The sequence below is a fragment of the Manacus candei genome, unplaced genomic scaffold (assembly GCF_025592945.1).
Source record: "Manacus candei isolate 608988 ecotype Guabito, Panama unplaced genomic scaffold, ASM2559294v1 h1tg000028l, whole genome shotgun sequence".
Lineage (NCBI taxonomy): Eukaryota > Metazoa > Chordata > Aves > Passeriformes > Pipridae > Manacus > Manacus candei.
Genome location: NW_026138076.1, coordinates 36,331,330 through 36,346,596, shown reverse-complemented (window position 1 = coordinate 36,346,596; position 15,267 = coordinate 36,331,330). Strand labels below are relative to the sequence as shown.

At 36.0% G+C, this 15,267-nt stretch overlaps 1 protein-coding gene across 1 annotated transcript in view; it reads left to right on the top strand.

The window, feature by feature from the left end:
* Positions 1-15,267, top strand: part of GRID2 (glutamate ionotropic receptor delta type subunit 2) — a 692,444-nt gene that overhangs the window by 477,104 nt on the left and 200,073 nt on the right. Inside the window, exons 6-8 of the mRNA XM_051789746.1 lie at positions 1,225-1,398; positions 6,448-6,609; positions 14,710-14,829. Of these exons, the coding sequence (XP_051645706.1) occupies positions 1,225-1,398; positions 6,448-6,609; positions 14,710-14,829 (456 nt within the window). The remainder of the gene's footprint in view (positions 1-1,224; positions 1,399-6,447; positions 6,610-14,709; positions 14,830-15,267) is intronic.

Below are 15,267 nucleotides of genomic sequence, written 5' to 3'. Positions count from 1 at the left end.
ACAAATGAGAATCAAAAATAACTGTGGCTTTATGAAAGGGAATGTTAAATTCAGGCTGCTAATAGGAGCTCCTTGAGCACCTCTCTTCCTGGGGGCATATCCACAATTTTAAATGTCTAGAAAGTTTGGGGCATCAGCCTCTGTCATTAAGATAGATTATGAATAAACAGTTCAGCATGATGAAAAATAGATTTTGGTTAAAAATACTGAACAAATTTTAGATTATTCCTACTATTTTACAGAAAAATACAGACGCAGAATTAATTTGAAAGCAACCAGCTGACTCTATTTGAGTCTTTAGGAAAAAAAAAGTTTAACTAAAGTTAAATTTCACATAAAGTTCTTATGTGAAATTTGGAGTAAGTTGTTGCTGCCTGTGAGCCTGTGCTCTTCTTATTCCACATTCCCTGAGGGGCTCATCATTCAATGGCGTAAAAAAATGTGTTCCCAAGCTGCAGGAATTTATGCTATGTAAAGAACTGTTTTTCTGATTTCCCTAACCTGTCTTAGAGTTAATATTTTAAGCTTAATATTTCACATATTGATGTATTTACTTAGTTATTTTTTCTTTAAAGTATGTGTCTGTGGAGCTGAGTATTCTGTTGTAAGCCTTAATAGGTTCCCTATGGAATAAAAATTTGTTTTCAAATTAGGTCTTGCTATAAACAAGCACCTAGAATGATCTTGTGCATTTTCTTTGCCCTTTTGGTAAATGGGCTAACTTGCATGTTTGCTAATTTACACATTGTTTGTAGGTTCTTGATATTCTGTTTCTAGGAAATGAACACTTAAGACCTGAAAAATTCTCTCTACCTTCACAGCTCCTAAGTAATGCTACACTTAGAAATACACCATGGTATGACTTCCTACTGATTTATACATTATCTGTCAAGGATGCTGTGAAACACTTCTTAAATTAAAGATCAGAAAAGGGTAAAAGGAGAGGCAGAGAAAATCCCAAATGAAACAACTAGGCTCAATTACATCTGCAAGTATTTAGTGAGGTTTGGGCACAGTACACTTTAAAGTTGTGCAGTTAGGGGTGGTATGTCACTTGTTTTAATGAGCATGCACTCATTGTTTTCAAGGCTGTGGCAGAGCTTGACAGTAGCTGTGTATCAATCACAGGCCTCTTGCTCCACTCAGTTTATTTTTTTGTTTCTGATCTGGTGGTCATTGAATTTTAACTCTCATCCATATTCTCTCCCTTGCCTTATCTTTCAGGAAATAAATGACGTGGATGTGCAGGAGCTGGTGAGAAGGTCAATCGGAAGATTAACAATTATTCGACAGACATTTCCAGTTCCCCAAAACATAAGTCAGCGCTGTTTCCGTGGCAACCACAGAATATCTTCATCACTGTGTGATCCGAAGGACCCTTTCTCCCAAAGCATGGAGGTAGTTCATATACTAGTCTATCCCCACCTGGGAACTGTCTTTCTAGATAAGTTCTAAGTTTTTCCCCAGGGGCTTAGTGTAACTTAATGTTATTTTTCATGTCCTCTCTGACATGTAGCTTAATGGCTTACGGCATGACAAGGAAATACTTGGGTTAGGGTGGGTGAATGTGGCCAATGGAGAACAACTCGCCTGCTCCACAGTAATAGAGATAAACATCCAAAAAAGCCACCTGATTTCCAGGTAGTGGGGTATTCATTTTGTTGCCCTGCTAAATTTTAATTTTTGTCATCTCACCAAGAAGAATTTCCTCCCTGTAGTCAATGCCTCCTGAGAGGCTGTGCTTCTCTAAGCCCCAAATATGTTGTCAATAGGAAAGTCTTCCTGGGGATCACCCACATCATCTATTTCAAGTGTCTTAGTGTATACATCTAAATCTAAGTTCCTAAGAGGCCTTATTTTCAGAGTTGTTAATCACAAATTACAATTAATTGTACCACAATTGTACGAATTAATTACCACATGAATTCAGCAACAGGATCATGGTCACTGTCCTCCTGATTTCACACAGTGTTTCCAAGAAAAATTCCCCTGTCTCTCATTAGGCTTCATCATGACAAAGCTATGACAAATCAGGAGTGTGAAATTGGCTTAACATGTTGATTTTACTTTTGGTTTGGTTTTTTTCCTGTGTTCATTTTTGTAGCTGTGGAAAGATTGTTTTTAGCGGTGGAGGAAGAGTGAGAGAAAACAATGGGAGAAAAATAGGGAGGTTTTGAAGAGTCTTTGCTTAGAATGAAAATATGTAAGTGTAAAAGGAGAAGTGTGGATAGTCTTGCCCTGTTCCAGATTAGCTGTAAGAGCCTTTGTCTGTTACAAATTGTGGACAACATGACCAGTAAACAATAACTGATGATATGAAAAACTTTGGCTGTAGCACACTGCACGGTCCTCCTAGTAGAGTTCTTAAACAGGGCTGTGTAAGGTCCATAGATGCACTGGATATCTCTAGAGACTTTTTAGGAAGTGCAAAAATCCTTTAAGGCTGTGCCATGCTGTTATGGCAGCATGGTCCTAAGGGGAACTTGGGTAGTCTACAGACAATGTGTTAAAGCTGAGGGTGTGATTACATGAAGGCACTAGAGATTGCAAAGAGCAGTTTTCATGAACAGTTACTAACTACATCAAGGCAGAAAACAAAAATCATGTACTGATGGGAAGCTTCATATGTTAATTTATCTTTCTCTTCATTTTCATTTTCACTTTAACAGTTGACTGACTCAAGGAAAGATAAGTTCAAGAAATCAAAATTTTTTCTCTACAAATTGGCAAATTCCATTTAATGTGTTAGATAGGATCCCATGCCTTAACCTGTGCTTCATCATCAACATATAACTTGGAGAGCTATAATATTTCTATTGAAAGCTTTTGTAATGTTTTGTGTCAAAGGAATGATGGAAGCTTTACTGGCTTAACTGTTCACGAAAAACAGTTAACTTGCTTTTTTCATCCTTTCCCTGAGATGGCTGTGCTTCATTACTAGCTGAGTGAGACAACATTAGAAACTGAAAGGAAGGAAAACTCTGACACAGTTTCCCCTGTGTCTTCATATGATGCACAGACCTTTGAGTAGCTGTGGGGTTTGTTTGCTGCTTCTTTGTTCTACTCAACAATATTATAAATTAGTTTCTAATCCAATGGGGAGTTGGAACAGTTTAAAATTGAAATTACTAATGCTTTTTTTTTTTTATGACATTGAAGTGTGACTAATCAGAAACATTCTCTGGAAATTATAAGGGTGGATTTTTTGATTTATTTTTTTTCTGAATTACTCCCCCTAAAGTCTGTGTGAATAATTAATTTTTTTCAGCATCTTTATTAAAACACTGAAAAAATATTTTGGTGAAGATGCCTCATTGTGTCTCTGGAATTTTTCTAGTTGAAACTACTTATATAAATTTTATATCATTTTGGAGGTGGGAAGTTAAAAACTGGATTCACAGAAGTATTTAGTACCGTAACCTTTTTGTCTAAAAACATGTGCCATATCATAGGTATGCATAAAATGACCACTGTTAATCCAGATTAATCACTCATCCCTAATCTGATTGCTTAATAGCTTTCTTCTATGCTCTGGAACAAAAAAAATCACTTCTGAATTTTGAATTACATCAACAGAAGGTTATGCAGTTAAATACTACTTGGTAATGCAAGTGTCCCCCCCTCTCATCTAAGAGACTTGGAATAAATAAAGGATCAGTAAGGGATATGAGGCAATGCGTTAAATGCCCCAGTAAATTTATGTGGGAAATTAATAAAGGTGTAAAGTGACTTTAAGTTACAACCCTGCTCTGTTCATCAGGACAGTTACTAATGAAGCATAGTTCTGGTAGTGACAGGGAAGGGTGATTTTGAGAAACAGGAATTAATTGTAGTGTCTTTATCATTGCATTATCAGTGATTGATTGCTGTAAATGTTAAGTTGAACTATTAGTGAAGGAATAACAATGCTTAATAATTGCTGAACTCTGTCCTCCTGAGCCCTGTTAATACTTGACAAAGGCCCAGCTATATTACTCTTAGATTAGTGAGTGCATCCTTCCTCATAAACTGCGACAATTGTCTTCTATTCCCATGACAGTAGGTTACAGAAGCTACCTTGAAAGCAATGTCAATTTGTTGGGAAATGATGACTTGGCATCTGAAGCCCTTCATGTACCAATTTAGTCTCCTTAGTGACCTTATTGCCTCTCTCTCCTTTTGGCAATCCTCTGAAAGGGATGTTTTTATCCCTTTGGCAAAGGCTTATGTAAAAAAAAACCTTGCCTCACCGCACAGTGATAATTCCTTCCCATTCCAGCAAATGTCCCTCTAGTACTGACTTCATTGGAGAAATATAGTTTTAGCTGAAATGCTTTGAATTCTCTGTAGGTTTACAATACACAGGCAAATCATCCAAGTTGTTTTAAAAGTGCTTGATTAATCTGAACCCAGATCCTCAATCCATGTTTTTAATCCTGTCATGCACGGTGACACCTGGCCTATGCATCTGCAGGTGTGAAGTAAATTTGTTCCTGGGTGAATACTGAAATGGAAATGTTCATAGTCACTGGAGTCACTGGAGAAGCCCGAGTAAGAATAAAGAAGTGTCTTCCAGAAAGATGAAGTGAAGGATCATTATCATTTAAAGAAAAAGGGCAATAAGGATCAGAGGTTCTGTGTATCTGTGGTACTAACAATGTAGAGTTGTAAAGGTAATAGAGGATTCTGAGAGTTTATCAGAAGGGAAAGTGGCAGACAATTAGGTATCCTTTGACAAAATATGGAAGGCAAAAAGTCTGAAATAATTCTGGCCAGGTAAGGAGAAAAACTTCTTTCCTGGATGCTCGGCAGGGAAGGAATCTGTCACATAACCCTCCTAGGAACAGTATAGAGCAGGTTGTGGATGACACAAGCAAAGCCAGCATAAAGATAGAATTTAGAAAAGAAAATAAAAACATCAAAGTAGGTTATATGGAAAAGAGTAATTAGGCAGGAAGAGAGGTGGGGTTTTTTCCCTTAGGTTTTTTTTTCCTCCTGTTTTTTAAGGTGATGTGTGGCTTTACCAATCATTGTCTCACATGTTCAGCATTATTGTGCTTGTTTGCCATATAGCCCCTCCCAACAGCGGTGGGACTTTCCCAGTCGTTGGATATATTTAAACAGCAGAATAGGGGCATTCTCCACAAAGTTGATGTACTTTCTATTGTAAGCTTCCTTCTGCTGAAAGATTTTGAACACACCATCTGTATCTGTGTAAAAAAACCTTTACAGAGAGCAGTCAACATATTCCACAAATCTGAGAAAGTGTTTTTTGGCTTGTCTGTGACTGATGGAGAAAAAAACTCAGCAGCCTTGCCTCAGTTAGCAAATTACCACTGGCTAATTTGTTGTCAGGCACTAGGGATACCCTACAGATCCCGTTATCAGTCAGATGAGGAAACCGAGTTTCCCTCAATAACTTCGAATGACCAATAGGTTATCTAAAAAACATATTCCCGAGGGTCCTTTTCATTTCTGAACATAATTTTTCTTGAAGAGAACCTCCGTTCAGGACAGCTGAGGGGTTTTTTTTATGATACTGTCAGTAACTTAAATGTTCCTGCCATTTAAGGACAGAAAAGACTGATATAAAGCTATATTGTAAATTACTTGTTTCAGAAGCGTTCAAGAATTCTGAGCTTTTGTTCTTTTACGTTTAATTGTATCTTTTGCTTCTGACTTTGTACGGTGGGCATTTAAAAGTACATATATAAAAATAGTACATGGGGAAGTGGAACTGGCACACAAGTGATATCTTTTCTTGAGTTCAACTGTTCTGTCTTTGATCCCAAACTGGAACTTCCTCATACTGTGTGCATGTACTATGCTTGCAGTGAAACACATATGCATTTACTCTGTAAGAATTTTATCCTGCGAGGAATTAGCAGCCAATGCCAAATACCTCAACAGGAAAAACTACAAATTGCAGAATCTACATGCAATTGCACTCTGCACACTGAATTATATTTCATGGCAGAAATTGCCTCAATCAGAATTGACTACAAAAATCAGGAGCAAAAAACACAATTAAATGATTTTGAATTTTCTGAGTTTCTGTTTTTCAAAAGAACAAAACAACCTTGAAGATAATTTAATGGTGTCCAAATATCTGGTGACTGAAAAATTGAAATTTGCAAGCAATTGGTTTAAAATAAAAGAAAATCTGTTTACGTTCATGAGTAGGGCTTTAAATCTGGCAAGTGGAACTGTACCAGTGATTGGGCTGTCTGTACTTCTCGTGTGTGTAGCTGGTTGCTGCAAATCACTTCCAGCATTACAGGCCCTAGATACAGATTTTACCAGAGCCCAAAGGTATGGCATTTTGACTCTTACGGATTCTTCTTAATATCAAATAAGGTGTTTAATTACCAGAGGATTATGGGTGAGGCAAAACAAATGATAAATTCTGGCTGCCGGCAGGAGACTACAAATAAAAATGCTAATCCTTCCCTTTTTGTCTCCTTACAGATTTCAAACCTGTATATATATGACACTGTCCTCCTGCTGGCAAATGCCTTTCATAAGAAGCTGGAGGACAGGAAGTGGCACAGCATGGCCAGCCTCACCTGCATCAGGAAGAACTCTAAACCCTGGCAAGGAGGACGATCGATGTTGGAAACCATCAAGAAGGTACCTTTTCCCTGTGTTTCCTCATCTTTGATTTCTAAAATGCTCACATTAAGCAGTATTTCCTGCTGGATTACATATTACTCTTGTCAGTACCAGCAGTATAGTTTTTATGTTTTCACAGTTCCTGAATGAAACTAGTCTTTATTTGTTTTTGGCTGTTTGGTGGTTGTTTGGTTTTTTCTGTGTCATAAATAATCATATTGAAATAAATTCAATGAGTTTGTTTACTAAAACGACCAAAACCAGTAGGATGTTCAAATAAGAAAAAGTGTCACAGATGAAAAAGAGTCACTGTTGAAAAAGTGTCACAGGTTAGGAAGAAAGGCAAATAAATTTACTGTTTGTAAAAGAAGAAAGAAAAAATTGCAGAATTTCACTTGGGCAACGTTCTGTGGAATTTGCTGTTGTGCTGCTTTTGACATTACTATAGTGAAATCACAGAAAAGAGAGTGAGGAAAGCCTCAACTTATGTAGGCTATATCCTGCCATTGCAGAATTGTTCCTGTAACTGTCTCTACAGTGCTTTATTCAATGTCAAACTCTTGCTGCTTCCCTGTGATTATTATTTCATACCTTAATCATACTCATTGCCCAAGATGCTTTTCCTGTTCTTCAGTCCTTTAAGATAATTTTTCTTAGTTATTTCCTTTATTCATGATATTTACAACCTCCACATACTTACAGACAAATATTACAGCCTTCCAGGTCAGTATTTAGTCAATATACACAGACTCATAGTTTAACCTTCCCTGTAAGTTCACCTCATTCTCCTTATGTTATTGATGTCTTTCATAAAACTGCCTTCCCACTTGTCTGCACGTAGTTCTTGGTAATGTATACTTACATTTAAAGTACTGGCAGTGCTGACATTGTAAATACAAAAAAATCCAGGACAGTAAGAAAAAAAAAGAAAAATTGAAAAATTATGCTTTATTTATGGATTTCACTAAAGGACATAAAAGTAATGTAAAATATAATGTTATCTCAAGAAGTTGCCGTTCTGCATTAGGTATTTAGCTATACCAGAAATTATGATAATGCAGGCAAAATATAAGACTCCTTTGAGCACTGCTTGTATTTTACTCAGTGCTGCTTTAATCTGCATTAACTCCAAAATAACAGTTCAAAGCTTTCTTTGGTGTCTGTTTCCAGTTTCCATTCTAGCAGTCTGAAGTCATGAGACTGCAAGTATAATACAGGACATGTTTCTTATTTTAGGGGCAGGATATGGCTTTAAGGGGCTCTAAACTGTATTGCTCTTAACCTATCAGAGCAATTTCAAATTCACATTTGGCAGTCCGATGTATTTTAAGCTATGTTTCAGCCAAAGCTGTTTCTCTTCTCAACTTGGATTTTGTAAATACTATTGCACACTTTTTCATTAATAAACTAAATGCTATTTCTATTTAAACAAATCCGAATATGATACTTGAGCTGGAAAAGTCAAAATACCCACTTCCACTTTAGAATTAGAATTTACTATCTGAGCTGGAGTTTCAGGCAAAGTCTGGTAACCCTGCTAGCATCTCTAAATGGAGGAGTACTACACCAGGGAAAGGGCTGCTGACTCTTTTGTAGTATGATTATTTTCTTTGTTGTTTGGGGATGCAAGACTGATCCTGTTCTCTTATATAGCATACCACCTTACTGTCTCTTTGCATCTCAGTTTATTCCATTCTTTGCCACATCATCCTAGGTATCCAGTTTATCTTTTTCCAATTCTCATCTCCTAAAATGATGTGATTAATAAAACAAATTCCTTCTGTGACCTTTCACAGAAGAGCTGTACTGTGTTGAAGATTAACCCTGAAACATGGAAGGAAATGGCTAGGAGAAATATGAAAACATTCAAGAGGGCAGGAGCAAGTGGAAATTCCAGAGTTGTTGTTAATTTGCTAAAAAATGAATCAAATGCCAAGGAAATTCCTGATATGTGCAGCTCATCACACTTGCATCCTGTTGCTTTTGGGTTTCTCTGCTGTTTCAATGAGATGGCTTTGATAAGAAACTATTTTATTAGTGTAAATTGAATAACTGAAATACTCCTTACACTGCATTGTGCTGATGGAGATGAATTTCGAGAAGTAACATGCTAAAATGGAAAGTCAAGATTTAATCCAAATGAAATACAGAAATTTCCTCTGTGTGTGTGTCAGTAGCATTTCAATCCATAGGCAGAGGAAAGCTAAAGATTTCAGCTGAGAACTGGAATTGCACGAAAGCGTGAATCCTCCTTTGGTTTTGTGGCCTACTTTACCTTTTCTTTCACTACAGCACTTATGTAGAGGAGCTGCAGGATCACAGTTGTTTACTTTTGAAATTAAAAATTTGGCATTGAAGAATGCCTGATGAGGTAACAGAAAAACAGTAAAATTAAAAACTAATGAGGGGGGAAATAATAAACATTTAATCTCTCTTCTTGAGAATGCTTCTGTTTTTCATCTTGCCTTTTCCTTTATACATCTTTTTTCTTCTGTCATTCTGGATAATCCTCTAAAACCAACTGAAATATGATTTTTTTTTCTCAAAAACATACCAGTTTTCCTTCATTCTGAAAGAAAATAGGAAAAAGTAAACAATTTCTGAATAAAAAGTTCTGCATTTTCATTTTGAAATTACCACTGTTTCAAAGGTGCGTGTAATGGAATATAATAAAAAGAAACTCATATAGTTCAGGATGAAGATGCATTCTGAAATTTTTTAAATACCTCCTGGAAAAAGAACTTCCATCCCCTGCACAACCTTAATTCTCCCTTCATGATCATCTGTATTGTAGAGCTGAAATCACCATCTTGTCTCAAATTGTCCATCATCTCAATGTATTTTCACTGGAAGTCAAATTGTAGTCAAATATGGTGGTGGAGGAAATAGAATTAAGGAAGAGATGTCTGATTCCAGCCTGCCTGCCTTAGGAGAGGACCAGCAGCTGAAGTAGTTGTTCTCTTGGCAGCAGGAAAGTAGAAGCACCACTGAGCTTTTGCTACTAAAAACAAGCAGGAAAAAACTAGTTCTAGAAGAAGCTTCTATAGCAGAAATATCTGTCTTTTAGATTTCAAGATCCAGAAACAGGAATATCGGGCAGTGTTTTAGCTGCAGAGGGAAATCTTTCTTTGATTTCTGGTGGGAGAAATAAGAAAAGAGTTGGGAAATCTTTATAAAACTACACACTGAAGAAGTAAGAAAAAGGGATGCTGATGTTCCACCTGCAGCAGCAGTTGTTAAAAATAAATAAACTGGTTTCTTAATGGTAGCTCTTTCTGAGCTATAGAAGAGAGTAGGGAGTGAGAGGGAATTAGAGTTTCAAATATTTCTTGAAATGGCAGAATAGCTGTCTAAATCATTTCTTATTGTCATTTGTTACTTTTGAGTCATGCACCGCTATTTCTACAAAAAACTCCAAAAGATGTTTTTTTCTGTGTGGATTCAGCTGATTGGACAGAGCCTAAAGAAAACATTTTAAGCCCACTACAATTATTTAAATCTAATATCTGTTTCTACCCATTCTGGAACGGAATAAATAGTTAAATTCATCAGGAAACACAATCCTTCTAATGAATTTGGCCAGCTTTAGCAATTGGTTTAAATTCACTTCTGTAATACAAACTATCTCCAAACACATGCTCACTTGTTTATTTCTCAGTAAAGCTATTTCACAGTCATAGAAATAAACACCACTAGAAAATAATTCTACTGTTGGAAAAATTAATCTTCCTGAATAGCCCGAGAATAAATGTAAGTAGGATTATGTGGAAGATCAACTCAGGAAAACAACATCAAGTTTCTGCATATATCTTCTCTCACACATATTGGGTCTCTTCCCAGTCACACTTGTTTAGCTCACTGACAAACAGCAAATTTTTAGTGCTAGCAGCATCATACAGCCTATTCCTTTGTGGGAAACGAGCTGTACATTGTGCTGTTTCATGAATCATAGTTGGAATTGTCAGCTGGTTCTGGTCTCAGAAATGTCGTGACATTCAGTGGTGACTCGCAAAAAAGATTCCAAATTGTTCGTCAGATAGTAGATTGGACTGTCTGTGCTAGCAGCTAAAAATGGTGTGTTGAGTTGAAAACTCAACAATGTTCTCAAGATCAGATTTTTTCAGTAATAAAATGTGAAACTCATATTTAGTGTTTATAGCATTTTTTCCTGCCTATAGCCACACTTTTTTTATCCTTAATGCAAAGTAGCTACTTTCTGAGAATACTCATATGTTGAAAAAAGGAGGAAGTTTGAATAGAAGCTGTGAGAGAAAATACAATATTTTATAGCTGATGATTGGCAAGCTGACATTCCCAAGTGAGGTCCTGACTGCTAGGTAAATAGTGCTTTCTTCAGGGACTTACAGTATAGTGGTACCTAAGCATATATAAACTGTAGTTTATCTTGCCAGTCTAGATGGGACTCAAGTAGGCTTTAACTATATTGCCAAGCTTTATAACAGCTCTGCAAAGCCCAGAGCAGTGATCAGAAACATAAGTAAAACATTTTTGTCCTAACAACTGACATTTCACTGTTCAGTTTTATATGTGTCAAGAAATTTCATGGTTGCAGCTCAACCTTAGAGGAATTTGAGAAGATAGATAACAAATGTGTCTTCATTTTCCCCAAAATAGCATTGTTTCTGTAAGTTAAATGGAATGAAAAATTTCTTTGACTCTTGCCCATTATCATAATTAACACTGAAATCACTTGGAAAAATCTCATCAAGAAGTTACTGGAGCAGTAGCTGTCACACAGATGGTCATTTCCTCTGTGATCTCCTTCCACTATGCATTAGCAGAGGGATAAAACACATGCCATAAATCAAGTAAGTGTTTCAGAGAGATCACACTGTGAAAGGCTATGTGTAAAAATTGGAGCAGTGTCCTGAAAATCTTCCTAGGCTGTCCCGCTCTGTCAGCCCTAAAGCAATAAACCAAATTTGTGTAAACCTTGTAAAAAGGCTGTATGGGACAATGAGGATGAGAGAATAATAACAGGATTACCCGGCCTACAGGTCCAACAGGATAGGACCCAGGTAGGCAAGAGAAATAAGGACCTCCAAGAAATTTTCTGTAAATTTAATATTGTTGTTGGTGTAATATGGGCGGTTCTTCACTGTTTTGTCTTTCTGCCTCTGCTCTTCCCAAACCAGGAGCATTCCCATCTAATCTGAGCTCTTATTACATGATTTGCAGATGTAATGCCTAGGAAAAGAAGCTCTGATCAAAGACACTCCTACATGAGAAATTTTCAAAGAATGATAGAATTGCCAGAATAGATAAATGAGAAAAGATGTTGTTATGGTTACCACTGGATCCCAGACAAATAAAAACTAACAAATTTACAGTTTGTATCTTGCCCCAACAGTTGCAGCCATTTACAAATATAGGTAAATAAACTTATACAATATTTTTGGATAAAGATTAAATTCCAAAATATGTTAGATAAGTCTGTTAGCCTCTACTATATGTAAGAGGACATATATTTAAAAAAAATCCTGTGTTTTCTTAAGAAATGGATTTGATGACGTCAAATGTAACTGAGGTGAAATGCTTCTTTAAATTATTTTTTCATCATATTTGCTCAAATGAGGACAAAGGTTATAGAATATAATAAAAGAGTTGACAAATTTTTAAAGTGCTGTCTCAAGTCTCAAAAAATCATTTACATTCTATCTTCATGTTCCTCAAATTATTGAGACCACTCTCAATCTTGAAAATAAAGTCACTTTCATTTTTTAGATTGAAAATGCAGTATTTTATATTTCTGTTTTCTATATTTTCCACTGTACAAAGCATCTGTGTTAAGACATTGTAAATTTTTTTGTGCACATTTCCTTTCTTCTATCATTTCATTCCAGAGTTTTCCCTTCCTTTTTCCAGGTCCTGCTTTTGGCTCACTTGAGATCATGGTGCTGCTCAGGTGGTCTATAACAGTTTAATTAATTTTCATACCTTACCTACCTAAGACCCACAGGTTGTGGGGGAAAATAGGAAGTAATGCAGGAAATATTAAGTATGATATAACAAAATCAGTGTCTGCTAAGGAGTCACAGTGGTGCAGGACTGGGAACAGGTGTATAGATGGTGTCAGGGAGGGCAAGTTGGCCAGATGAAGGCTCTGAGCGATTAGCTGGGCATCCTAAGTCTTGCAGGTCTGTGCTGCTTTGCAGGCATTTTGACGTCACATGAAATTCTGCTTTAATTAATCAAAAAACCAGATAAGACCATATGAGCAAAAGTTATGTGGAACATCTTTTGCTTTCTGGTTCATGAGTAGGATGAAGTCAAATTTAAGTTAGTGGGAAATGTTTATATATGTGAAAAGCAGTTATTTACCAAAGCATATGTTCAAATAATTTTGCAGGTAAACAAAAACTCACTGTTTCTTTACTCTGAACCAGACAGAGGTGTGCTAACCCAATCTAAAAACCATGAAGGTGTGGTTATTACAGGATTTTACTCAAGATAATAAATAACCTGAGTGTCATGCTAACCACAGCAACGTGTGTCAAATTTGCCTGGTTTGTTCTCATCAATTGTGAAATGACCTGGAGTCTTCCTGCAAAAGATTGTGCAGGTGTACTCTTAATTAGGATTTTGGGGTCTTTTTCCTTTCTTTTAAAATTATTTTGTTTTTGTATGTAATAAAAAAGTAAATATTATAGAAAATATTTTTTAAAAAGCATGAAAAATTTACATACATAAAGTATTGTCTTGGTTTTAACTATAAATGGCACTTCATGAAATATTTCTGTATTATTTCCTGTTAATACTAGTCTGTAGTAGTCTCTAGTAAATTTCAAAAGTATTATCTCAATAATCAATTTCATTATGTTTGTTATAATGATAGTTATGTTTTATAAAAGGATGACAACATTTTATTAGTTCATAGCAATCTGCAATGGAGATGCAAATTTTGTGTTCCTTCCTGGATTTTCTCCAAACTGAAGATACAAGAATAGAGCTTTTAAAATCATGTTTCAGCAAAGCTCATGGTCTTAGCTAGGTAGCTTATATTACAAGTTTTCCAGTTTAAATAATAAAGCTCTTAGGTGAAACACCAATCACAACTGCAAAATTCTTGCCTTATGTTTTGGGGGAAAAGCTATAAATTTCATATGCTTTTACACTGGAGGCAGATATTTCTTTTGTACATACTTAAAATATTGTTCACAGTTTTTGAAGGAGAGGGTTAAACATCTAATTTTCCCTGAATCTATAAACTGAAGAAACTTTATGGGTAAAGTTTTTCATTACAGGCATTTCACGTGGTTCTGTTGATTTTACAGTTCAGGTCACCACAGTTCTTATACAAAGATGAAATGTATGTCATGTTGAATTAACTCTGGAATATATTTTGAGTATGGCTGTGGTGTGTGTAGCCCTTTCAACTCTAATTCTTTGTAGGAAATATTCACTGCTTCATCTGTACTGTTTTAACCCCTTCCAACTAAAATGTGAAAAAATTAAAGCAAGCTTGAAAATATGCTGCATTGTTGCCCATATCATGTATTCTCAGTAGTAGAGAAGAGTTGTGGAGGAAAACAGAAAAATCACTACATTCAACTAGACAAGCCCTTCGTCATTTGTGCAAATCACATATGATGAGCTCAAAAAGCATGTAAATGTATCTAAAACTCCTCCTGACTTTATGTGGAAGTCCTTTATTTGGGGGAAGAAAGCAAAAATCAACAATTTTAATTTTTTAGGTGCAATTTCTTTTATATATCTGTGTCTAGCTTTGCTTTCACTAGAATTAGTTGCAAAATTTTATGGTTTTTTATTTTTTGATGCTAGACTGTCAATCCATATATGCTGATGGGTCAAAGAACAAAAATTGGAGTGCACATATTCTAAGAGTAAGACTACTGCTTGTATGGCATCTGGTTAATGTTGCTGAGTTCAATTCTTCTGTAAAGAACTTATATGATACAGGAACAATTTAAACTTTGAAATTTTTAGGGAAACATGGTCTTTGGAAAACTATCCTAGTTCTGGTAGTTCTGCATAGTTATTCTGCATAGTTAGTGCATAAATCCCCTCAAGAAACAAAAGGTTATTATAATTACCCACTCATGAATTTTCATTCCATTTTCCTTTTTTTTCCAATAGGGTGGAGTGAATGGCTTGACTGGAGAACTGGAATTTGCCGAAAATGGGGGGAATCCCAATGTGCATTTTGAAATCTTGGGGACAAATTATGGAGAAGATCTTGGCAGAGGAATCCGCAAGGTGAGGTTACATATATTCAAACGAGATTATTTTCACTGATTTTTTAAAAACCTCTCCTGTGTTCCGTGTTAATAGAAAAGCATTTGGTGGCAGATAACATGATGTTGTGTATCATTAAAGGAGTGAGAAACGGGAGAAAAGCCTTGAACTTTGAGATACCTGTCTATTTTATTATTTAAAAACACCTTGGAGTAGGTTGTGTTGATCAAGATGTCATTTGTAATGTGTTAAGCTGCTGGTTGAATGTCCCAAAAGACCCGTGAAAGCTGTTATTTTGTAACCCTTGCAACCCATATCGAAAATAGTGAATTTTACATTGAACTGTGTTTAGAGCACCCAGATTGGTCTCTGATACTTCTGGTCAAAGTGGGTTCCTGTACATGTTAGATGAATGAAATTCATGGATATGGAAAGAGAAAATCTGTTGCAGCATAGATA